General features: G+C 39.0%; 1 protein-coding gene across 3 annotated transcripts in view; it reads right to left on the bottom strand.

The window, feature by feature from the left end:
- Window positions 1-26,617, bottom strand: part of tnpo1 (transportin 1) — a 41,355-nt gene that overhangs the window by 5,706 nt on the left and 9,032 nt on the right. Inside the window, exons 5-20 of one of the 3 annotated variants that reach the window (XM_081366438.1) lie at window positions 18,272-18,405; window positions 15,913-15,994; window positions 15,642-15,764; window positions 15,068-15,186; window positions 14,903-14,963; window positions 14,192-14,363; window positions 13,951-14,103; window positions 12,898-13,123; window positions 6,381-6,552; window positions 6,085-6,171; window positions 5,545-5,652; window positions 5,223-5,381; window positions 3,830-3,917; window positions 3,615-3,713; window positions 3,431-3,526; window positions 1,014-1,089 (exon numbers count right to left, since the gene is read on the bottom strand). In XM_081366438.1, coding sequence (XP_081222564.1) covers window positions 1,014-1,089; window positions 3,431-3,526; window positions 3,615-3,713; window positions 3,830-3,917; window positions 5,223-5,381; window positions 5,545-5,652; window positions 6,085-6,171; window positions 6,381-6,552; window positions 12,898-13,123; window positions 13,951-14,103; window positions 14,192-14,363; window positions 14,903-14,963; window positions 15,068-15,186; window positions 15,642-15,764; window positions 15,913-15,994; window positions 18,272-18,405 — 1,955 coding nt within the window. Of the gene's footprint in view, window positions 1-1,013; window positions 1,090-3,386; window positions 3,527-3,614; window positions 3,714-3,829; window positions 3,918-5,222; window positions 5,382-5,544; window positions 5,653-6,084; window positions 6,172-6,380; window positions 6,553-12,897; window positions 13,124-13,950; window positions 14,104-14,191; window positions 14,364-14,902; window positions 14,964-15,067; window positions 15,187-15,641; window positions 15,765-15,912; window positions 15,995-18,271; window positions 18,406-26,617 lie in introns of those variants that run through there. The other 2 variants (XM_081366439.1, XR_014030250.1) reach the window with 2 other exon arrangements.

A 26,617-nucleotide genomic window follows, 5' to 3' on the forward strand; every position in this document is an offset into this window, starting at 1 on the left:
TACATCTACCTTCTTTAGAAATTATGTTATTGTTTGTAAAGATCTTCAGCTGCTTTTGTGGTAAAACAACCTACTTCTTTATAAGAACAAGTACAACGCTTACAACAAGTACAATGTCTATATAGCACCATGTATTCTGTCAGCTGCTAGTTTATAGAGTTAAACTAGTGCACATTTTGGGGCAGGCATTCTGGGACAGAATCATGCAGCTAAAAGACTCCACATCTAATGGGGAGGAAAAATACTTTTTAAAGAAGCTTTTCCATTTATCTTCTTTTTATCCATAGATAACTAGCGCTTTTGTTTCCTGAAACCAGCAAGCATTTGATATTACCCCATGCACTCAATTAGTAGTTAGATAGCGACAATAAAAGACGAAAACAGAAGTGAAAACTGAAATAAATCAATTGAGAATACATGAAGGTGCTCCTGAGGCAAATTAAACAACAAGACCTAGAGGGACAGGGTTAGTCACATGGTTGGCAATGATTTAGACTGAATCATACAGAACAGAGAGAAAGGTAGAGCGAAAGTGAGGGATGCCTTCTCTCAAATGTCTTGAATAGGCCTCCTACTGTGTCTTGTTGCATGGCAAGAAGATATAAATATTATCCTAGCGGAATTGTATGCTTTGTATATACAACTCTGGATGTTTCTATACTAGCGCAAGGCATGAAGAAAAGCAGGAGCCTTTTCAAGAACACTGGGAACAAGGTTTGGAGAGAAACTGAGCGAGTGAGAGAGAGAGAGAGAGAGAGAGAGAGAGAGAGAGAGAGAGAGAGAGAGAGAGAGAGAGAGAGAGAGAGAGAGAGAGAGAGAGAGAGAGAGAGAGAGAGAGAGAGAGAGAGAGAGAGAGAGAGAGAGAGAGAGAGAGAGAGAGAGAGAGAGAGAGAGAGAGAGAGAGAGAGAGAGAGAGAGAGAGAGAGAGAGAGAGAGAGAGCGCCACAGGGAGAAAAGCCAGAAGATAGACATAAAGAGGAAATGAATGAAATAAAAGATTGAATAATACACACCAGGGTCTTATAAACTGCTGTAGCATGGGTGCCACCTCTTGAGGACAAACGTAACCAAGACGACCAATTGTTATTGCTAAGGTAACGCAATCACGGTTATACAGCACCAAACGCCAACCAAGACATGAGCGAATGAGGGGGGAGGAGAAAACAAAAAGAAACAAACAAACAAACAAACAAACAGACAACTCAGAAACAGAACTCAACAGAATCTGTGTATGAGAATAAACACAAGATTTCACTAGTGCTCTTCACAGCCCCAGACTACAGGGTCAAATGTAAAAATATGACACTAAAAAACATAGATCTCGTTTAAGGGAGGAGTCTTAGAAAACACAGCTTCTTTACAGCTCAAAGAAACTTTCAGTGTCCGCCAAATTTATGTAACGTCTTTACATCACCATCATGATTGCATGTTCTCCCCCCCCCCCCCCCCCAAAAAAAAATCCCTGTTTTAGAGATGAATACTACAGAAAACAATCTTGTTTTGTAAGATTTTCTCCCTTAAACTCACAAAAATTTCTTCAGTAGAACAGAAAAGTCTTGTCTTTCTTTCTGTCTCTTTTGTTTCTTTAAGTAATGCATATTACGCCAAGCGAACTACATGGAGAGGACTAGATTCCACCAGGATCTTAAGAGGCACAGAGGAGGGAGACCTAAGTTTAAGAGACACAAAACTATGCAACATTCTCATTAAAGACAGGCATTTATGAACAGTCCAATGAGACATGCAGAAAGCAGATGATTGGCTCATTAGAGAACGCAGTTCAGTGCAGGATGGGCTGATTCACCATTATCATATTAATTAGTAGGTAAACTCAGTATCATAACATTAATGATATCAAACCTGCACCATAAAGAAGAGATCGACTACTGTCCAAATGTCTGGGGTTGGGAAGATCTTTTCGATGTTTTTTCAAAGTCTCTTATGCTTACCAAGGATGCCTTTATTTGATCGAAAATACAGTAAAAAAAAAACAATAATATTGTGAAATATTACATTTTTATTTTTATAAATAAAATATATAAATACAAATATTATTTTTATATATTTCAAAATGTATTTTATTCTTGTGATGGCAAAGCTGAAAGTTTTCAGAAGCCATTGCTCCAGTCCTCAGGGTCACATGATCCTTCAGAAATCATTATTTCTTATCAATTTCTTATTATTATTATCAATGTTGAAAACGGTTGTGCAGTTTAGCATTTTTGCGGAAACAATTGCGATTTGTTTTTTCAGGATTCTTTAATCTAGAACGTTCAGAAGAACAGAATTTAATTTAAATAGATTTTTTTGGTAATAACGTAAAAGTCCTTGCTGTCACTTTTGATCAATTTAATGCATCCTTGCTAAATAAAAGTATTCATTTATTTATCTTACTGACCCCAAACTTTTGAACAGTAGTGAGTTAATAGACTCACACTTGAAACTGACTCATAAAAATTGTCAGTGGGGATTTGCCTATGCCACATGCTTACTTTGCATTTTTTTTAAAGGACTTAGTCTTTGTGACATTAATAATCAAGACATCAGCAATCCTGCATCAAACATTAGCCGTCCTTGACTAAACAACATTCAACATCTATTGGCAGATATGCATTCACATTGAAAAAGAAAAGTAACTAAAACAACAGAAATAAATCGACAAACAGGAACACATCTACAAGTACCCTTGTTTCTTTGGGAGTATGTTAGGAGCATTACACTTCACCCTCATTTAAAAAAAGGCATCAATGTCGGCGGCCATTACGGCTCAGACTAGAGCTTCAATTTGAGCAGTCCAATTAGAGTGGAGTGTAACTGGGATATATTTTGTGAGGTACAGGTGCTATACATTCATCTAAACACTACAAAACAGATTTAGTTTGAGTTTAGACGTTTTCTCTGAATTAAAAGGGTAAAAAAAGACTATTTAAAGTTCAAATTTTCAAGTAAAAAAAACATTCAAATCAAAGACAGCAGGTCTTAATATTCCTTTCATGGCTGTTTTACATTTATCATGGTTTGTAATATCTCACTGACTGATGCTTGTGACTTAATTACAGTGATATTAACTCTACTTGCTAACATGGAATTCATTCAATTTATTAATCCACTTCAGTAAATACCATGGCTGGACTGTTACAAGGTCTGTTATGTTCATTTCTGAAGACAGGATATGCTGAGGGAACTAACTTTGTATATAGAATAAATGAGCATTAAAATTGCTCTTATTCTTATTCATTACACAGTTAGTTAGTTAATATTCACATCAAGTTATCTTAAAACCTTTATCAAACCTTGTAAGGTCCACTTCCTGGAGTTTGTATGGAGATTAATAAGCACTGCGGAACGGGGACTGAGAGAGTTTGGGAAAGAAAGAGGGCGGAGACCTCTTGTGAGGGGTCAGCCTGGTCTAGCACCCCTCATATGGTACCTGTATTCTCCAGCAGAGTCTTGGGTGTGTTGGGTCTGTTTATGATCTCCACAAGCTGCTGTAAAACCATCGGGACATAAGGCTGCATCTCAGAACCTGAGCAGAGAGACAAATAGCATGTTAACCTTAAAGGTATAATGAAATCAGTGAAATCAATAACGGAAGATGATGATGAAACTCTCACCCATTTGAATAGATATCTCTCCAATGGCCCATGTTGCATTATTGCAGACTGATATCAATTCTGGGTTCAGGTTTGTGCCTAAGATAGGCATGAAGTTAGCTAGAAAGGAGAGATTAACACAAACAAACAATCAACAAAAAAAAAAGCAAGCTCCTGAAGGTAAACCGAGATGGATGAAATTGAGAAAATGTCAGAGAATATGTGCAACCACATACCAATGCAAGGTTTGACATGTTGGAAACAGGCTTTGGTCAAATCTCCCAACAGGGCAAAAGAACTCTGTCGAACCTCTGGCATTTTATCCTTTGAAAATACAAAAATCAAAAGACTTTTTACAAGGCTAAAACAGTTTTTGCCATCCTTTTTTCTTTACTCAATTTAAACAGGTGGACTGGGGTCTGGTTCGCAATTGGTATGAAAAGTGAGCCGTCCTAATTTCATAAAGTTAGCATGGTTGAACTCACTGTGGCACAAACACACCATGGTTCAAGTTTTGGGTCAGCAAGATTTTTGTTTTTGAAAGAAATGAATACGTTATTCACATTACACTGATCGAAAGTGACAGTAAAGACATTTATAATGTTACCACAGATTTCTATTTAAAATAAATGCTCTCAATTCATCAAATAATATATTTTTTTTAAATCATGGTTTCCACTAAAATATTAACTATAAAATATAAAAATGTTTTCGACATTGATAATAATAATAATAATAATAAATGTTATTTGAGTACTAAATCATCATATTAGAATAATTTCTGAAGGATCATGTGACACTAAAGAAAAAAATTGACATTACAGAAATAAATTGCATTTTAAAATAGAAATAAAGTGAATTATATTACACAGTATTACTGCAGCCTTGGTGAGCATAAGAGACTTCTTTCAAAAACATGACCCCAAACTTTTGAACATTAGCGTAAATGAACAGAGACCGTCTCGGGTTACAAATATAACCATGGTTCACTGAGAAGGGGAACAAGACACTGGGAAAGCCGTGCGAGTTCCCAGTAGAAAGGGAACTGATGAGAGAGGAATTGAACTTGGGTTTGGACAAAGCAACCAAATGAAGTGTGAAACAACCAAATGGTATTGTTGAAGTTCTGTTAGTGTTAGTTATGTAAGGGTTAATGCCCGACGAGGTGTCCATTATCAGGTTTTAATGGACGACGGCGAGGCGTGAACCGTCCGACGCGCAGCGGAGGTCCATTAAAACCTGATAATGGACACCTCGAAGGGCATTAACCCGCTTATACCATGGTTACTTACGAAAGAAAGAAATATTTAATCAATTAATAATACTTTAATGTGTTTTAGAGTAAAAATCGTGAGGGTTTTTATTTATTAAGTCGAGCGCACTATTTAATATCTCCCGTATACAGGCGTTGCCAAGCAACGTGGCCACAGCGACCCGACCGCAGCAGTTGATCAGTGAGTTTGAGCCAGCGCAATGTCATCGGGCAAATTGACGGGACGCCTTTCCTAGATGTCTATTATCACTTTTTAACGGACACCCTGCAGCCAATCAGAATCGAGTATTCACCCAGACCATTGTATAAATTAGGCTAAACACATCCCACAAAGCCTGGTTATGCTGTATAGTTACCTGCATGCACTGGTACATGAGAGTGAGAATGTTGCTACGGGCAACAAGCTGTTCAACGTTCCCGCCGAGACCCTCTGCTAATCCGCTGAGCAGATCCAGAGCCACAATCATGAAATCTTTATCAGGAGCTTCATAAAACTCAGGCTGCGTCTGGTGAAGCTGTGTGACAGATAGAGAGAGATCACGTGATATCCACTATGTTGGATAAAACAATGTTTTTAAATTATGCCCGTTTCTCATTTTGCAACACTTTTCACTCTCCGGTATTTTCTTTAAGCTAACAGAGATTTACGGAATGCTTGATGTATGAGTGGTCTCTCACCACGGCATGGGCGAGTGTTTTCTGGACCAGGTTGACACAGCGTTGGTAGACAGGCTCACAGTATGGCAGGAAGCCACTCTGAAGGGCAGTGGCCACAGACGAGAGACACTAAAAGAGAAACGGACATATGATAAGGATCTTGTTCTGAATCACAATCATCAAGGACATACACTGACATGCAAAATTCTAAACAACAAAAATCTTTTATTTCCTCTGACTTCTGCTGAATCTTTTTTTTCTCTGCATGTTTTAGAAAGGATTTTTAACTATCTATTCATCAAGGAAACTTAGGATATCAGAATGATTTCTGAAGGATCATGTGACACTGAAGAAATGATGCTGAAAAGTCAGCTTTGCCATCACAGTGATAAATCATATTTGATAATACTAGAAATAGATACTTTTTTAAATTGTAATAATATTTCACAATATTACTGTATTTTTTTATCAAAAAAATGCAGACTTGCTGAGCATAAAAAAATCTTACCAACCCCAAACCTCTGAACGGTAGTTTACATAAATGAAATGTTAGATCACTACCTCCAGTAAGGGAAAGAGGTCTTTATCTTCATCTTTTAGCTGGTTCCATTTTTGTATCAATGGAGGCATCAGCATCTGAATATATTCCTGCAAATAGAGCACAGTGCATGTGAACAACAACACGAAAAGTTACTGGCAGACAAAGCAAGAGAAATGTTGATTATAATTATATTAAATACTTCAATTACAAATAGTTTATTTTAATTCAAATGTTCTACCTCTACTGTACATGTTTGAAAAAATAAAGATATGTGCCCGTTACAAAAGAGTTTGTGTTTATTTGATCGTGCAATTACTGGTTTGTTGAGATGGTGGCCCACAGAGTCAGCCAGAGTCCCAATGGCATCATAGAGAATGAGTAGGTTCTTGTGCTGGTATTTACTGAAAGCAAAGACCAACGTGTCCAAAATATAAGCAAGGTACGGCACCAGCTCAGTGCAAGCCTCCTCTTCAAGAGTAGCAAAGGCACTGTGGGAAGAGTAAGAGTCAGATTAAAAGAGGATAAAAAGAGATTTCAGGTGTAGAGCCTAGATTCTCTGCCCGAGCCAGAGCCCAAACTTGAACTTGAACCGACCCGCGGGCCGATATTTCCCACCACTACCCTCGGGCAGGGCCCCTGATCAAGCATTCGTGTTACAAAATGCTACACGTCACGTGTCATGCGCAGCGTCTCCTCCATTCGCACGCATCACACCGGGCCTGGAATAATAGGCTTTAAAAATATTCTATATTCTAAAACCTTGTTTTATTATATTAGAGTAGTAGGAGGACCAGCGAGCAGCACGCTAGAGACACAACAAGAGCGCGCAAGTGGTTTTTTCTGGAATACTCTGTTCTTCTGTTATTTCAGTGCTGTATTTTAATCGAGGTAAGGCCATCTTCGATCCTCTGCTTACTTTGTATTTTTAACTTCACATAATTCTGTATTTTAGTTAGACGCGCTGCTTTATTTAACATAAAGCCGCGAGTGATATTGATTATTATTGCAGTCTAATTTGCACTTAAGCCGTTGCTCTTATTGCAGTTTCGTCTTGGCACATTTTCGCGTTATTCAGACTTAATTGCCCGACCGAAACAGCTTATGTAAGAATAGATTTAAATAGTGAAGTCTCAGATAACTCCATTAGGACCAGCGAGCAGCACGCTAGAGATACAACAAGAGCGCGCAAGTGGTTTTTTCTGGAATACTCTGTTCTTCTGTTATTTCAGTGCTGTATTTTAATCGAGGTAAGGCCATCTTCGATTCTCTGCTTACTTTGTATTTTTAACTTCACATAATTCTGTATTTTAGTTAGACGCGCTGCTTTATTTAACATAAAGCCGCGAGTGATATTGATTATTATTGCAGTCTAATTTGCACTTAAGCCGTTGCTCTTATTGCAGTTTCGTCTTGGCACATTTTCGCGTTATTCAGACTTAATTGCCCGACCGAAACAGCTGTACTCACTCAAGCGGTGAAAGCATTATCTGTATATCTGTGTAATTTGCGCGCTGTCGCGGAAGCGTTCAGCTCTCGCGTTCAGCCTCCTCGTGTGAAGACCGACTCGGGTTAAGACCATCGACTCTACCTGCGCGACTCCACCGAGCAAGGACACCAGAAAGGCACTTAAGTATCTCCTTTTCCCTCTTCCTTCACTCTTTTTATCTTATTGTTTACCTTAAACAACATGTGCTTTCAACACATTCCTGTTATCACTCGGCAACGCCCTTTCATCACGCTCAAAAGGCAGCGCAATACTGCCAATCTGCGTCCCATTCTCTCATCCGCACACATTCCTCTCTCTCTTTCCGTGGGCCTATGGAATTGCCAGTCAGCAGTCAATAAAGCTGACTTCATTCCAGCCTTTGCATCTCATTCTACTCTAAATAGCTTGGGCCTGACTGAGACCTGGCTTCGTCCAGAAGACTCAGCAACCCCCGCTGCTCTCTCTAGCAATTTCTCCTTCTCTCACTCCCCTCGCCAGTCTGGGAGAGGCGGGGGTACAGGGCTCCTCGTTTCTAACAATTTCAAATACTCTGCGCTCTCTTCTATATGCAACAACAACTCATTTGAATATCATGCTATTACACTCACAACTCCCATTAAGATCCATATTGTAGTCATTTATCGTCCCCCAGGTCAGCTGGGTAACTTTGTGGATGAGCTGGATGTGCTGCTGTCCTCCTTCCCTGAGGACGGCACCCCACTTCTAGTCTTTGGTGACTTCAACATCCATCTCGACAAGCCGTACGCAGCAGACTTCATCTCTCTCCTAGCCTCTTTCGATCTCACACAACTCATCACCACAGGTACTCACAAATCAGGCAACCAACTGGACCTGGTTTACACATGCAACTGCACCACAGACAACATCTTGGTGAGACCTCTCCATGTCTCAGATCATTTCCTCATTACCTTCAGTCTACAACTCTCTACCACTGCACCACCAACCCCACCACCAGTCACTTTCAGGCGAAACCTGCGCTCACTTTCCCCCTCCCATCTTTCCTCTGCCGTCTCATCTTCTCTTCCCCCACCCTCACAATTCTCATCTCTGGATGTGAATACCGCAACGGATACCCTATGCTCCATTCTAACCTCTTCTCTAGACAATATCTGCCCTCTCTCCTCCAGGCCAGCACGCGCCACTCCCTCTAACCCCTGGTTATCTGAGGTTCTTAGGGAACACCGGACCGAACTCAGGGCAGCGGAGAGGAAATGGCACAAATCAAAAGACGCATCTGACCTGAGTACGTATCAATCTCTCCTCTCTTCCTTTTCTGTTGATGTTCATGCTGCAAAATCTTCATACTTCCACAACAAGATCAACAACTCCTCCAACACACGATTACTCTTCAAGACATTCAACTCTCTCCTCTGTCCACCTCCACCACCACCCGCCGCCTCCTTAACTGCTGACGATTTTGCGATCTTCTTCACCAACAAAACAACATCGATCAGCAGTCAGTTCACAGCTCCACACACACAGGAACCCAGACCGACCCCTTCCACAGCCAACATCCCTCTGCCCTCTTTTTCTCCACTAACCGAGGAAGAAGTATCTACACTTCTCCTCTCCAGTCACCCTACCACCTGCCCTCTTGACCCCATCCCCTCACACCTTCTACAAGCCATCTCTCCCACACTTCTACCAGCACTCACACACATCATCAACTCATCCCTCCATACTGGCATTTTCCCTACAGCATTCAAGCAGGCTCGGGTTACTCCACTGCTTAAAAAAACAACGCTAAACACATCATTTGTAGAACATTACAGACCTATCTCTCTCCTACCATTCATTGCGAAGACACTTGAAAGAGCTGTTTTCAACCAAGTAACATCCTTTCTGTCTCTCAACAACCAGCTGGATGTCAACCAATCCGGCTTCAAGAAAGGGCATTCAACTGAGACTGCATTACTGTCAGTCACAGAAGCCCTACGGATCGCAAAAGCTGCTTCCAAATCCTCAGTCCTCATCCTCCTGGATCTGTCTGCTGCCTTCGACACTGTGAATCATCAAATCCTTCTGTCCAGGCTCTCAGCACTGGGCATCACAGGAACTTCACTCCACTGGTTCAAGTCCTACCTCACAGGTAGGTCCTTCAAGGTCGCATGGAGAGGCGAGGTATCCGGAGCACATCAACTGACCACAGGGGTTCCCCAGGGTTCAGTTCTTGGTCCCCTCCTCTTCTCCATCTACACCACATCACTGGGACACATCATACAAGCACACGGCTTCTCCTACCACTGCTATGCTGATGACACACAGCTCTTCCTCTCGTTTCAACCAGATGATCCCACAGTAGCTGCACGGATCTCAAGCTGCCTGGCGGACATCTCGACGTGGATGAAGGAACATCACCTACAGCTCAACTTGGCAAAGACTGAGCTTCTCGTCTTCCCTGCCAATCCGTCTCTACAGCACAACTTCACTATCCAGCTAGAGTCATCATCAATCACCCCATCAAAGTCGGTGAGAAATCTTGGAGTAACGTTTGATGACCAGCTGACCTTCACAGATCACATTTCAAAGACAGCTCGATCATGCAGGTTTGCCCTGCACAACATCAGGAAGATCAGGCCTTTCCTAACTGAGCATGCAACACAACTTCTCGTCCAGGCCCTGGTCATTTCTAGGCTTGACTACTGTAATGCTCTTCTGGCCGGACTTCCAGCATGTGCAACTAAACCCCTACAGATGATCCAGAACGCCGCAGCTCGTCTTGTCTTCAACGAGCCAAAGAGAACCCACGTCACTCCTCTGTTCAGCTCACTGCACTGGCTACCTCTCGCTGCTCGCATCAAGTTCAAGGCATTGACGCTTGCTTACAGATCTATCACAGGCTCAGCTCCCCCCTACCTTCACTCACTCCTACGAGTCTACACCCCACCAGAAACCTACGATCGGCCAACGAGCGACGTCTCGTGGTTCCATCCCAGAAAGCCACAAAATCACTTTCCAGAACATTCTCATTCACAGTTCCATGCTGGTGGAACGCTCTCCCCACCCTCATCCGGAATGCAGAATCCCTGACAACATTCAGAAGACAGCTGAAAACCCATCTCTTCCGGGAGCACTTAACCTCATAAAAAAAAAAAAAAAAAACCTCCCCTTTCCCTCTAAACCTCGCTTATCGGGCTTATGCTACTCTGAATAATGCCTGAACTTTGTATCTGGAGCACTTCTTGCGCTGCTTTTTGTTTTTTGCCTCTTCATGATGACTCGCTTAATCTAGTCCTACTTTGTAAGTCGCTTTGGATAAAAGCGTCTGCTAAATGACTAAATGTAAAATGTAAATGTAGGTCTACTCCTCCTAGGCCATTCAAAGTTCATTCTTGTTCATTTTCTGTATTCATCATTGTTCACGTTTTTTTTTTACGTTTTTTCATTCAGATCCATTTGCGATCCATTTCATTCTGAACAAACAAGCAACGCAGTTTACATGCTTCGTCCTTGTTGCATTATTCATTAAGATAATAATTAATAAATGCACGCACAATTATCCGTGAACTTGATAAATGTTGCAGATATGTCTTACTATGCACAAACAAATGCCTTTCAACTTATGTGTGCAACATTAAGAATTAAATGAATGTGCAGCAATCTGTACAAATAGAGAGTCTGTAGGCCTACTATACGTGTTGTAGCCATTAAATAAGCGCATTTAGTTGCATATTTGTTAAAACGTTATAATGTTATTTTTTTCCATCTATGTTGATTATGAAAAGTGAACAGCACGAGTAAGATAGGATGCGCAAAATATCGAGAGACATGGAGTGGATTAGACATGATTTTGACCACTTCATTAAGTTTTGTTTTGTAGAAAGCCTTTCGTTTTGTATAAATTGTGTCTTAATTTTAATACATTTTTCATAACCCAATTGCCTGGATTTAATAAATAAGAAACAAATATAGCAGAAATATAATCATGACATGGAAGCGCCGGCGGACAGCGGTCACTTGCATTGCACATGAACTGGAGCGCATCTCATCATATTAATAAAAATCAATGCACGCGTATCACCGGATTTACAAATGCCTTGCTTGTTGCACGCATACATATGTCGAAATAACGAGATATTATGTTGAAATAACATTATTAATAATAATAATAAATCTTTAAGAATATTTGATTGAATGCTGAATGTTGTGCTTCAATTTAATAAAATTAATACTTTAATTGTGATGATTAAAATAACTGAATATTAAATATTAAGTGGCCAATGTTTGCTCATTTATTAATAGTATTTTTATATATAATATATTTAGTATCCCCTCAGCACCTGCGTTAAAAAATTATCTGGCATCACTCCTGGTTATAACGGCCCACGTATTAAAAAATGGTCGGGTTTAAATCGAGCTTGGGCTCATAATTACAGTTAATGTGTCGGGCTGGACCGGGCTCGGGTAGGGTCGGCCTTGATTTTTTTGGGCCCGATCTAAGCTCTACTCAGGTGATCTTTAAAAGGCCCCTATTATGGATTTTTGGAAATGACCTTTCATGTAGTGCGTAACATAGCTCTAAGTGAATGAAAACATCCTGCAAAGTTTTAAATCTGAAAGTGCACCTTATATAAAGTTATTGTCTTTCAAAATTAAGAGACGACTCTTCAAGCGAGTCATAATCCGTTTTGTTGTGACGTCGAGATGAAACATTAGCATATTGCACGCACAGACACCAGGGGAAACTTGAACCTCAAACCAGCAGCTAATTACTGTGGATACTGGTCTAGATAGTATCATGTAGAGAAGACGCTATGCTCTGCAATGTGAAGGTAAAGCCAGTTTTTTTCACTGCCCAAGGACGAGCATGTGAAGAATCAGTGGTTTGAGTAGTACAAACTGAGTAGTGTATCACTGAAACATCCTGCTAAAGTTGTCCTTGCGATGGAGGTTCGGGTTGAATGAATAGTTCTTCCAATGTTTCATCATCGGACTCGTTCTTGCATTGATATGGTAAAATCAACATCATTGTTCGTTACTGTGTTTAGTTCACGGTGTAGGAAGCCTCAGGACAAGCAGATCTGATGTTCTTATGGCAATTGGCATGTAGACCAATCACAACAGACTGAGTCTGGTCTGGCCAATCAGAGCAGAGTAGCTCGCGGAAAGGAGGGATTTAGAGAGATTGATTCATCTGACGAGTCGTTTGAGAATCATTGAAAATGTGGTGATGTGGAAATGTATATTATGAGAAAATTAAACAGTTTTTTGACCTTTGATGCATGTAAACCTGTTGTAGGAGACTCCAAAACAACATTAGGAAACTTTAAAATAGCATAATAGGGGCACTTTAAACAAGACATACAATATTGTGACACATGCTCACCTGCAGGCGGCCTCTTGGACGCGTTTGTTACTGTCAAGTATCCGTTTGAGCAGTTCAGTCATGAGCGGTTTGAGGTAGGTATCGGGGGGCTGGCTAACAACCCAGTGTGCATAGCGGCTTAGAGTCCAGCAAGTGATGGATCGAACCAGCGCCTTCTTATCAGAGAGACACTGTACCAGATGTGGAATCAACTCTGGCAAGTAGGCGATCATCCCCTGCATACAGCCTAAAGAAAAGAAAGAAATACTTGTCAAAAAAGAGAGATGGAGGTCACACTTTATTAAAATATGCATTCTAATTAACTACATGCACTTGGTGTGCAATTCTTTTTTTGAAGTTGCTAGAAATTACACATTTTTTCATTAGTACAGTAATTAACTAAAGTGACGCATAATTTGTGTAACACAAACACATTAAAATAAAGGATTAGCCGGTTAAGATATAAATTTGTATTTATTTGTTTAACAAAAAGTATACATATATATTACAGTCCAAAAGTTGGGGCCAATAAAATTTATTTCAAGAAATAAATACTTTTTTCTGCAAGGAACTTCAAAAATTGCTCAAAAGTGACAGTAAAGATATCTTTACAAAGCTAAAAAAAAAAAAAAAAAAAAGCTGTACTTTTGAACTTTCCATTAATCAAAGAATCCGGGAAAAATACGGTTCCCATAAAAGAATTGGGCAAGACAGCCCTTTTCAACATTCATAATAAGAAATGTTTGTTGAGCAGAATGATTTCAGAAAGATCATGTGACACTGAAGACTGAAATAATGATGCCATCACAGGAATAAATAACATGTATTTATATTAAAATAGAAAACAGTTATTTTGAATTGTAATAATATTTCACAATATTACTGTTTTTACTGTGTTTATGATAAAAATAAATAAATGCAACCTTGGTGAACATAAGACATTTCTTTCAAAAACAATTTAAACTTTTTTGGTAGTGTAGGTAAGTCTTTTCAAGACTTCAGTTTCTCTTTTTAAATGCTAATCCTTTGCTTTGTGTGAATCATATTATGCGTTTGTGTGTAATTTCTGAGTACCTTCAGCAATGGCTCCCAGTACAAGTATGCCCGACTCTTTAATAAGCCACTCTGGATGGAACAGTAGTTCTTTCAGTAGAGGAAGAATATGCAACAGCAAATCATCTCTGAAAACATTCGCCAAGACATCCAGTGCAGCTGCAGAACATTTCCCTACACACATCAGAAAAAACAATGAAGACACAAGCAAACGTTGAGTACTTGGCTGAGTCTGTCATTTCTAAACTTCACCGTTTCTTACTCAAGTTCCAGTCTGAAATAGTTTCATCGTCATCCAAATCATCTTCATCATCCTCCTCGTCCTCAATGGAGTCTCCTCCCTCGTGTTGTTGGGCAACGGTGCGTGAGCGATGAAACCTTGGGCGAATATCCTGCTCATTGTCTGGGACTGCGTCATCCTCCTCAACATCACCCTGAAAATCATTTACTTATTAAGAGATTAAGTTTTCTAGTTGTTTTTTTTTGACAATTTTTTTTGTCTGACACAGCGTTGTGTCCACATTATACAAGACTGAGAGGGTATGTGTAGGAATGCACAACACAAAACTTGTTCCTATAATTAGCTTTTTTCTGAATTTTCTTTTCTTTTTTTAATTCTGATCGTTCATTTCATTTATTAAGCTAACTAGATGCTTTAGAACTCAAGTGTCTTAACATGAAAGACAGAGATATGGAAAATAAAGTGCTACTAATTTGTATATGACAGCCAAATGTAAACCAAAGGACAATGTGGGGTTATTTTAATGTGGTTTAGCATCGTAACCAAAACACATGTTGGCTGTGCGCATGAACTCAATGACAAATCACAGGTGTTTTATTTAGTCTATTTGCCCAGTCTGATCCACAGATGTGTGTTTTATGTTTCACTTCTGTTTGGGGCAGCATATAAAAATGTCACAATCAGCTGATACTCAAAAAGAAGCTTTAAAACCAGAGAGAGAGAGAAACTGACCTTCAACAGGATTATGTCAATTTCAGAGTATTTCATTCCATTCACAAGAACTGGTGTCAATCTGTCACAAAACATGGAAAAACATGACTGATCCTGATAAAGATGATGTTTTTAATCAAAAAGGCATGTGTGTGTGTGTGTGTGTGTGTGTGTGTGTGTGCTCACTTGTGCAGGTGTCCACACAGAACCTCTTTACACACAGGTTGCTCAGCAAGAGTGAGCCAAAACTCACAAGCCTCCAAAGCAACATTTTCATCTTGATCCTGTGTCCTCTGCAACATGTACTGAGAAATAGAAGTAGAAATGGAAACAAAAACCTTGAGCCTTATTCATGAAACACGAGCACAGAGCATAATTGTGTGTTAAAAAAAATCTCCAAAATAATTTTTACAACCAAAAAAAAAAAACTATCCCACTGAATGCAATGTAAGAATAGTTTTACGTACAAACTACACAGAAATTTATTTTGCTCACATTTCATATGCAAGGCTCATCGATTCCATTTTTAACAAACTAGTCCACAAAAGTCTTGCTAAAGAAAGTCCACAAGAGGCTGCTGTTGCTTCATTTTGCCTCTCTGGGATTTGCTGGGCAAATTTATCATTAAAAATTTACAACCATTATTGATGATCATCTAAGACAGTAGCTAATTCCTGCAGAAGTCAAAGTTCTCTTTCAGCGCTCATGTAATGGAGTTATATAAGGTTTTTATTAGGAGCTACAGGAGGTGTGATCTAACCTCGATGATGTTGTGCATTTGAGGAAGGAGGCGGTCTAGTCGGACTTCCAAAAGCATGACTAAAGCTCTGCACACGTTCTTCCTCACTTCTGGCTCCTCGTCACCTGCCAGTGCAAACAGGTTCTGAGGTACAAAGACACATGCATAAATATAAAAAACATAATAATCACAATAATCAAAAGTTTTGGATCATAATTCTATAATATGGAATAGTTAGGTTAAGCACATGACAGAATTCTAATTTTTGACATGTCAGGTTTGGAGGTGGTACCTCAATGAAAGGATCTATGTGCAGCATTAGGGCCTGTGTTCTGCTGATGATGAACTGGTTGACACAGGCAATGGCGTGAGACCTACAACAGACAACAAGCACAGAACATATATCAAACAAGTCTGAACAACTGCTCAGCAAATTGTAATGTATATATACATACGTGTAGATATATCACAAACATTTCAGGGCCAGTATGTATGTGGTTGACACTCCAACACAGTAAGTGGCGGTACTGCACCATAACGCTGGTTGTCAGCCGTCATAAAACGGAAAAAGACGACCCAGTGAGTGCTTCTCAACTGGAAGGCTGCATCCTAGTAAGGCTGCATATCTAGGCTGCCAAGTCTTCAGGCTCCGTCAAAAGCGGTCTCAATTTGATTGATCAAAGGAAGGCAGTCTTTGTTTCGCGTCCTTCATTCTGCTTATTTTCAAGGATGCATCATCTGTATCTTTCATCATCTTTCCGCCCTTCAGTCACCCACAATCCTTTGCACACATTCCAATTCACATTTCATAATTCAAAAGAGAATTAGCAAAAAACGAATCGGAACTGAGCTCGTCCAATTTCATTATGCAATGCAAGACAAAAACATGATTTCGGAGATGAAGGCTTTATTTTTTGTAAATCAATCACATTATGCTATGTCTAAAAAAATGGGAGCCATTTTTTTAGATAGGAACTCCGTTCCATCAACAATTAGACGATTACATGCTTTTGGCTCTTTTCAGTCTCATCTTAAAAAATGGTTACTAACAACTCAGCACTGTCAACATTAGTATTGTATTCTTGACAATAGACTTTGTACTAATTGTTCTACGCTATGTTGCTCTCTTCTGTTTCCATCCTTCTCTCTTTCCTTTCTCTCATGTTAATTTTTTTTAATTATTATCATTATTATTATTAATTATTATTATTATTATTTTTTATTTTTTTTCATATAATGTGTACTGTATATGTGTGATGCTCTGTCTCTGTTTTTAGGGTGACTTTTTAACATTCTGTCAAGGGTCTACAGATGAAAAATAGCCTTTTGGGCTAATTCTGGCACGTTTACATTTATGTTTATTAATGTGCATTGCCCCTGTAAACAAATAAACTAAAAAACTAATGAAAACCACTGGGAGACCACAGGCGATTGTCATTCTCTGTATTGCATTAATAGAAAGTCTGTTTATATAAAGACTTGTACCACAACTAATTTTAATAGCTTGCTTATGTGCCATGACCTTAAGTGAGGAAACATTTATGACGTAGCCATGCGCACTTACTAGACCATCTCATCATTTTAGTGCTTAATGCTGAGGAGGACTCTAGTCTAGAGCTGGGCGATGTGGCCAACAAAATGACCACAATATTTTTTTTCATATCAGTAATTATCACGATAAATGTCATATATGTATTTCTTTCATGTTAAAAAATGATTTTTGCTCCTGATTGAAAGCTGTAGAAACCAGACCAGGTTTTATCATCAGAACATGGCAAACACTCGCCAAACAGGTGAACATTTCACAAATTAAAATGACATGTTTTGTCTCTTAGAAATGCACAGTAACTACATTATATCGTGGCTTTATGTATCTTCTGCTTTCGGCATCAGTGTTGTTAATGTCAGCGCTGTTTCATCTGGTTTAAATCACGAGGCCTTTGATTTGTGGTTTGTATGAGAGAACTTTACACCGAACTCTTCTCACAGGATTCTCAGAGCGCGTTTAGTGGTCGCATGATTGAGATTCGCTCGGAGCTCACGCTGCGGTGTGTTTTGAGCCAAACTGTTAAAATTTCCATAAGGCGCACGGTTCAAACGAGCAGCTCTGTTTTGTTTGGCTTTTGCCATTTAATGTTTCTCATACGCAACAGGAATGGCAGCACTTATCAATGCGACGGTCTGCATGCGCAGCATTATTTGCATAGTGCACAAACTTTATATAGAACACTTTTTGAACTTTTGTTATAATTTCATCTAGGAAAATGATATCATGATATATCGCCCAGCCCCTACTGTAGTCTACAAGCCTCAGAAGGACTGGACTAGGAAGGACACAGCCTCACTAGGATGCAGACTTCCAATTGAGAAGCGTCCAATGTTTAGCTAATATGCACAAAATCATGTTGGAGGAGATGACAGACAAAAGCAAGACACAGTGTGGGAGTTTTTTTGCGTAAAAAAGACGGGGTGGCGTTAGACACTCCTGTTGGAGATGACAGACAAAAGTAAGACACAGTGTGGGAGTTTTTTTAATTGCGTAAAATTATTATTATTATTATTTTTCTATAGATATCACAATGATATTATGTTATTGTGTTAATGTGGTTTCATACAGCTGTGCTCCATCAGGGAACACATGCTTGTCTTACCTGATCTTGGGGCTATTGTGCTTGAAAAACTGCAGGAACTTAGGGATCATCACATTGAGTGGGCGGTCCAGCATGTCACTGTCCAGGATCTCAGCAGAGTCCTCACAGATCTTTTGCAGAGCTCCAAAAGCCCCCTGAAGGACAAACACAACAGAAATGGAACAGAGACAAATCATATATTTCCCCTTTACACTGAACAACCTCACATTCTTTATCTAAAATGCTTCCATTACAATCAATCAAACTGCCCAAACCAGCAATGAATGTCAGACAGTGACACAGAGGCCTTCAGCTAACAGACACTCCATTTCTATTTTTGGCATGATGTGCAGCCAGTGCTGCTGAAAATAAAATATAATACTTTTGCCGTTGCCTCAAGCTCACTGCTGGCTCATGGACTGTCTACACTGAAGGTGACATGCTAACCATACAGCCAAAATCATTCTTTTAAGGGAGAGTTTATAGTAGAACCTGGGAAATACTGTAGTGGCAGAGAGACAGAGTGGGCGTAATCATTTTTAACCATATTTAGGCAACTGGACAGTAAAGCATAAGACAAAGTAATCAACTCTGACACCAATGCACTAGGATACAACTCAACATAGAATCACACATACAGAAAAGAAATATCCTCTCAGGGTAATAACTGAAATCTTCATAGGAGTAAGGTGGGTCTTGAACAGTGATCTGTTCAGTAGGCACTACGGACCTGGCTATGACCCTAGACAAATTTATAGATTTGTTTAAAAACAAATTGACATTTTCATGGCCTGTACACAGTATATGTGAGTGAGAGAAAATAATAAATATTAATAATAATATAATATAAAAAATAATAATTATAGTACTTATCGTATTAACAATTATTGTCAATATATTAACTGTTGTACATAGGCCCATGCATGGATTAAGCTAGCCCTGCTTGCAGCCCTACAAATATTGATAGATTTACAGCTGGTCAGGCTGTTGACCTTTATGAGGTCATGGAAGCTTGTTTCTGTCACTGTAAAAATAAAAAAGTAGTGGTCGACCGATACTGGTTTTTTGATGGCCGATGCCGATATCTTAGAGAGCAGGGTTGCCGATATTTATATATTCACTTTTATATATACAGTACACTTATATTTATTTTAATAAATTATAAAACAAATCCTTAAAATAAACATGCTTATACTTTAGATGGCAACTTCTTGAATCTGCAATCCTATTACAGTATTTTTCACAAATAAAGTAATTGTTTAAAAATAAATGAATATGTGAATAAACACTAAGGAAGTAAACACTGTAACAGGGCACTCAGTAATCTGGTAATTTCGTGCACACTGGTAATCATATTTTTTCAAATAAAGACAAGGTAACACTAATTTTACATACAGCACACATTGAAAACGGTAAGAATATGACACAGTGGGTAACTGGATATTTTAAAATTAAGGATTTAAAGTTTTTCGATCGCGTCTCCTGTGAAGCTGATCTTCTGTTGGCATTCACTCACTTCGCACGGACCGACTGTCACTCACAGTAACACGTTTACGCAGGCAACAAATGCACACTTCACAAGTTATCACAGCTGGATTCAATTAAATCTGCAAGGTTTGTGAAATTAAATGTTTATTAGATATTCTGATTAATATATATATAATATTCATATTGTTTGCCTTTTCTGTTACAAATAATATAAAAGCAATGCTTTACTTTTTCGCATTCCATTTACTTTCTTTGTTTACCAGTTCTGTCTAACAAAGTATTAGATATGACAGACAGAGTTCGTAAACTAATGAAGACGGAGAATCATGCGCTGCTGTTCTCTTCTCAGGCGCTGGTTTTCTCAGCGCCGCCCGTCAGAATAAAAGTATATAATATATATATATATATATAAAATCAAGAAAAAAGTAAAAATTTCAGCTTTTTTTCATCCGAATTGTGAGATTAAAAAGTTGCAATTATCTTTTTCTTTTCTTTTTTATTCCGTGGCAGATATAAGCTTTCATAGCTACTGTTTTAATCCATAGACATTTCAGTCATGCATTGCTCTGAAGTAACTCAATATATCCTAATAAGGTCTGTAATATAGGTCATTCAATAGTAATAACTATTATTATCATAATAATCATTATTGTTGTTATTATTTTTGATATTACTAATATTGATATTAATAATATCATCATTATTAGCAACATTTTATAAGTGTTTTTATTTATGAAAAGGTGTTTATACACATTATTTATATATGCTATTACTAGTTGGACAGCTATACATTTTGCAGCTATAATACATCTCCAAGACAGCCTGATAAAAAAAAAAAAAAGCTTGATGTTGGCTTTTGCTAAAAAAAAATTAATAAGTAATGGCATTCAATGAAAACATTACTGATTTGTTTACAATTTTCAACTCGTATTTCTAACCCATTTTTCAAGTCACTCCAGAAATTTAAACCAATCCACAATTAGTGAATGAATAAAATATACTTTGATATATATTTTGACATCCAGCTAACTTTGCTAAATGATTAACTGAATTAAACCAGTTAAATTCAGTCTTGAACAAATTTCAAAACCTCAGAGAAAAGGATCTGATAGAGAACAATGCCAAAGCCAGACCCACCCAAAACATCAAGCTTCCTCCTGATCTCACAGACGTTCCACCTTTAAGGAATCTAATCAGGTCACGAGCACAAACGGCGCCGTGGCAACGAGCTGTCTGGCTCGGCTGTCGCTATGGCAACTGTCTCCACTGTCAGCTTGCACTTTTTCAGAGATGGCACATTTTGAGCTGAGAAGAACACAGAGAGGAAGCCTCTAGTCTCGCAAGGTCAAAACCAAAGACTGGATTTTCAGAATACTGTAATTTAAAGGTAATTACTGTACGTAAAATCCAAAATAAGATTTACAAATATTTATCAGAAAGGGTTTAAACAATGTTTTTCAATGAATCATACACAATTATTGTACATGCGCCTGTGCAACAGTCCTTAAGACTAACACTGTACAGGCGGAAGACAATTAAAGTCACAGTTCCAATAACTTCTATAATGTGAGTAAATCACTCACATATGCGACCAAAAAAGCTAGGTGATTCAAAATTTGTCTTTAATTAGCCAATGGTTAGAAAATAGTTTGATTTCAGTTGTCTGTGATTGAGTTAGAAGCGAAAGCAAAATATAAGTTTAGCGCAGCCGCAGATATAATCTCATTGCCTGCTGAGCTTTACGCACCGTTGCTTGGCTGAGAGTGCCCTCTGTCACACACGCTTTCTTTCACACTCACGCACTCAACGTGAGAGAAAGAGAGAGGCTTTTACACATGCCACGTAAAGAGAATTGACGAGCTAGATCTAAATGCAGGGCTCAACAAGACTGCTCAATGGCCAAGAGTTGACAGAACTGTCACTGTCCCGATCGGGGCCGTGATGCATCGTCATGAAAGTTTATCATTTGCATATTTATCCTTTTTTAGCCTTGCCAATTTAAACATTCAAGCGCAAGAAGACACGAAAGATAATTCGTGCGGGTCTGACAGAAAGAAAAGTCTGACAGGATGCAAATACTTATGTGAACTCTTTTCATGTCTTCTTGCACTTGAACTGACAATTTCACACAAAATTATGTCAAAATGCCCATCTTGCAAGTATCCCAGTAAACATAGTTGGTTATGTCTTAAGTGAATGTAAACAGTCGAGATAGAAAAATGCATGTGTAACAGTATTAGAATGATGAATGCATTGTCTTACAGTGACAGCAGCCATGATATACCTGCTGCTGTCTGTTTTAATGTTAACCAAACAACAAAAGACTCAATACAAAAAAAAATTCACTCCATGCTCTTGACTGAAAAACTTTTGTAACTTTAGTAAAGATTAATCTATATTTAATTTATACAGTGAAGACTATGCTATTTTACAGTTTATAGTGTTATTTTACATTTGATTACTTTATTCAACTTCTGTACCTAATCTACCCAATCCGTTTATAACTACTGTTAGATCATCTACCTGTAAAACCTGAAAATCATTTTATTATTTAATTTGGATCTTTGTTCTATTGTGTTTATTTGTGCTGTTGCTTGTAGTTTGATTATTTGTTATTATTTTAATTGCACTGTTTACTTGTCTTTACCAGTGTTTGAAATTTATATTTTATATTATATTTACGTAGAATTTGTTCATTTGCATTGTTCTTGCATTCCATGAAAAAGGTCTTGAGGGTAAAATAAAGATTTTATAGCCAATGTTGCACTAGATGCAGCATTAGTGGAGAACAGCAGCATGTCTGTAGTCAAGGCTGAGAGGATGCTAACATTAGTACCTCAAGCGGTTAAAACAATGTGACAAAAACACACGAAAGCCCGACCCAAATATTAAAATTTCACAATTGTTACCATCTATTTGCATTAGTTTATATCCAGCTGGTCGCTTTTTTTTTGCAATCGCTATGCAGTGAAGTTGTATATTTAGAGCTAGAGTCTTGAGAAAGCAAACTGTATCGTCATGCAGCCAACAGAAACGTATAAACGAATCAGAAACGCATCCGATTTTAGTTTTTTTTTTTATCGTCACTGTAATACATATTTTGTTATTTTCCTTAGATAATCATCAAGTGTTCTAAAATAGAAGCAAATAAATTGTAAACGTGTTAATTTCAGCACTATTTTATGTGTTATGTTTGTTTTCATTCAGCGTCCATTTAAAAAAACTATCGGTGGATTAATCTGTTATCAGTCAGCATGGTACAACCTAGTTAAAGGTGCACTAAGTAACTTTTTTACCTTAACCAAACAGCTTCGGAGTCATTGGAATAGTTATATGACTTGTTTCGGGTTGAATGGTGGTCGTCGCGCATCCCCCGAGCGCCTGTGAGCGGAAAAACCACCCTTGCAACTTTGGGCCGGCGGGTCGTGTCAGGAAGTATCGCGTGATATCAGGTCTCGCGATGTAACAAATTGCTTTACGGCACTGCACACAAAGCTAGGAAAGGTTTGTCGGAGGACGAAAGAAAGGAAACGGCAGACTGACCGAGCAAGGAGTCAGACTCGAGTAAATATCGTTCTTGTTGATGGACTAGTAGACATCTTCAGAGGTTATCTGTGCCTGTTCGATGTCCAACGCTTTGTAACGCGTTCTGTCAGGAGGAGAAATAGGGATAGCTCACAGATGAAGTTATTACCGAGAGCCAGACAGACTCACGGAGGCGATTGGCATCTCACAACTTGCACTTTATTCCCCAGTCGAACTCGTGTAACTGTCTGTCACCCGTTCTACCATCCACATCTTTACTTGATAAACAAAAGTAGGATAAGAATGAGCATCAAACTGAAATAACCCGCACACGGGTGTTCGAGGTGCACATACAATACAGACTGCCGACAGTTCAACAGGGCGCGCGCAGCTCTTAAAGGGGCCACACCTTATTTCCACTCATTACAGCTTCCATCCTATTGAACAGGTACCAGTATAGAGGGCGGAAGGGATCAGGCCGTGAGTGCAGAGACGGCTCTGCACGAGTGCTATTTACGACAGTAACGTTAAATACAAGTACTCCACAGCGACTCTAGGGGTCGCTGTTTGACAAAAACGGAAAGCTGCATAGTGTGCCTTTAAAGGGTCATTTCACCCGTGGAGACATGAATGTGTATTGAAAGTGGGTCATTTATGTAGAAGAAATGTGAAATTATTTTTGAATTTGGAGCTTTCTAGACTGAGAAAAGCCAGAAAATGTATTTTTGGCTTATGTGGATGAAAGACAACAACTCCCAGAATGCACTTGCTTCGCTGCCCTACAAGGCCACTCCCAAGCCACGCCTACCGGTAAGACAGCGCAGTTGAAAACAAAAACATCAAGGCAAGGCTAGGCTACGTTTGCCCAAAATGTCCGGGATTCGGCTTTTGCGTTCTACAGTCGCCATTCATCATGTTTACTGTGGCGAGCAGGACGAGGCTGAGGGGCGCGGGAGAACGGCGCGAGGCCGGTGGCGTGATTACTGACGACCGACACCTGTGAGGCACTGTTCTCGTATCTCGCACGGAGGAGCAGGTATTTTCTTAGCAATGGTAAAACACACATCAACCGATCACGCCACCGGCCTCGCGTCTTTCAACCGATCACGCCACCGGCCTCGCGTCTTTCTCCCGCGACGCTAGCCTCGTCCTGCTCCCTGTATTACTGTGATTACTGATGAGCGCGCCTGTGAGATGCACCGGTCTCATGGGCTATCTCTCACGGAGGTGCAGGTATTTTCTTAGCAATGTTAAAACGCAAATCAACCGATCACTTGTTTAGCTTTCATGTAAACATTACATTCAGATTCACCAATCGGGGTGAATTCAGTTAGACTGAAACAAAAGGTGAGCATGTAAACAACGGATGGCGACCGCAGAAAGCAAAAGCTGAATCCCGGACATTTTTGTCGATCTCGACGGCCGGACATGTCCGGGAAATAGAGTATGGTAACCCCTACTACTCAGCTTTCTACGTCCCTGTTTTCTGCAGGTTTCTGCCGTTGAAATCAAACGCACTCGCACTGATCTGTGATTGGTCTGTTAGCGCATTAGGTCCAACCCCCTATGGGCGGGTTTGAAAGGGTGGATCTAGTGCTTGTAGTCTTAACAGAAATCCCCCCCTCTTACACTTCCTCCTACAATGACGCAAAATGACGATTTTTGCGTCATTGTAGGAGGAAGTGTAAAGAGGTAAATACAGATTTCTCTCGTCTCGGGGGAAAATGAAAAAATGTTGCATGACCATTCAATAGTATGACTGGGTTTCTAACAATGCAAAGCTTAATGCAAATGGGTGAAGTGTCCCTTTAACATTACTGGTAAAATCCACTATTGGTCGACCTCTATTAGTAATTAGTGCGAAATGCACTAAACCAATAAGTCAATAAACTATGATTCAAAGGTCAGAAACATCTTAACCATGCCAACTAGATAACATGACATCTCTGGACGTTAAACCCATTACAGAGAGCAAAACCACTCTGCCCAAGCTAAATAAAGTCATCCCTGACATTCTGGAAATGTCTCTCAACTGCTCCAGACTTCATGTAGCAACATGAGTACCCACATGCCACAACCAAACTAGAAGATCACAGCGGTGGATGGATGCATTCTCCTTTTTACACACACACAGCTAGGTTGCCAGCTGCTTATTTTACTCCTTATGGTTCCTCAGAATTAAACCCATGACCTAGTTCAAAGTTTCTGTAAGTCAAGTCAGTTCATCTTGGGCACCTGTTTTCTATGCAAGTAATAGGCATTGAAGCACATCTACGTAAAGAGATAAAGATTGAAATCTCCAAAAGTGTTTACTTCGAGTGTGTCAATAATATATTTAAAACAAGAAATGCATTTTGACAGTATCTCTATAATATATTTAGTTTCTTGATCTTAAATCACGCTATATGTTGTAATTTCCAGGTGGATACAGTTAATGCACATTCAGGAGTAAATAAACTATTAAAAGGCAGATGTTCATTCCTGCTGCCTGCCACTATATTGAGCCTTAATATTCCTCCCATTCATTTATCTACAAGTGGTTCGTCTCCTCCTCCCCCATATAATGACTCTGGCATGGTGCTCAGCATAATCCAAGCAGTTGAGCTAGAGGAGCACATGCATGGCTGTGGAGGAATGGCTTATAATTCTCTTACCCAGCATTTCATTGAAAGATAGCATGGGCATGTGAGAGAGTTTCCTCACAACTTGGTAACTTTGATGTAACTGCATCTTTCAGGCACATGCACACCACTAATTACAGATGCATATTCTACATAGTCAGACCGCATGCTGCATCAGGATTTGCCAATCACTACAGGCAGAGGGTGTGACATTCCACACACACCCCAAGCAATGTAATGTGCATTTAATTTGATACATCAAAAAAATAAGAACAAATATTTTTAATACAGCAATGAGTCTGGGTAAAACAGACTAACTAAAGGGTTTTTTCCCCCCTAAAAATTAAATGTACACTACTGTTCAAGTTTGGGGTCAGTATAAATATTTTAATGTTTTTGAAAAAAGTCTTTTATGCTCAATAAGGCTGCATTTATCTAATCTAAAATACAATTTAATTTTTTTTTGCATCACTGCTGAATAAAAGTAGTAATTCTTAAAAAGAAATCTTACTGACCTAAACTTAAAAAAAAAAAGTGGCATTCAAACATGCACCTATTTTGCGTTTTTATCATTTGTTTTTTTTTTCTCAAAAATTATATCATCATGACAATTTAAGTGAAATCTGAATTGAATTGAATACATTAATTTCAGAATATTCATTCATCCCCCTTCATGAAAAAATAGTTTGTACAATTTACAATTAATGTCTATTTCTCTTTTTGTTATAACACT

Source organism: Scardinius erythrophthalmus, assembly GCF_964197995.2.
Source record: "Scardinius erythrophthalmus genome assembly, chromosome: 5".
Taxonomy (NCBI): domain Eukaryota; kingdom Metazoa; phylum Chordata; class Actinopteri; order Cypriniformes; family Leuciscidae; genus Scardinius; species Scardinius erythrophthalmus.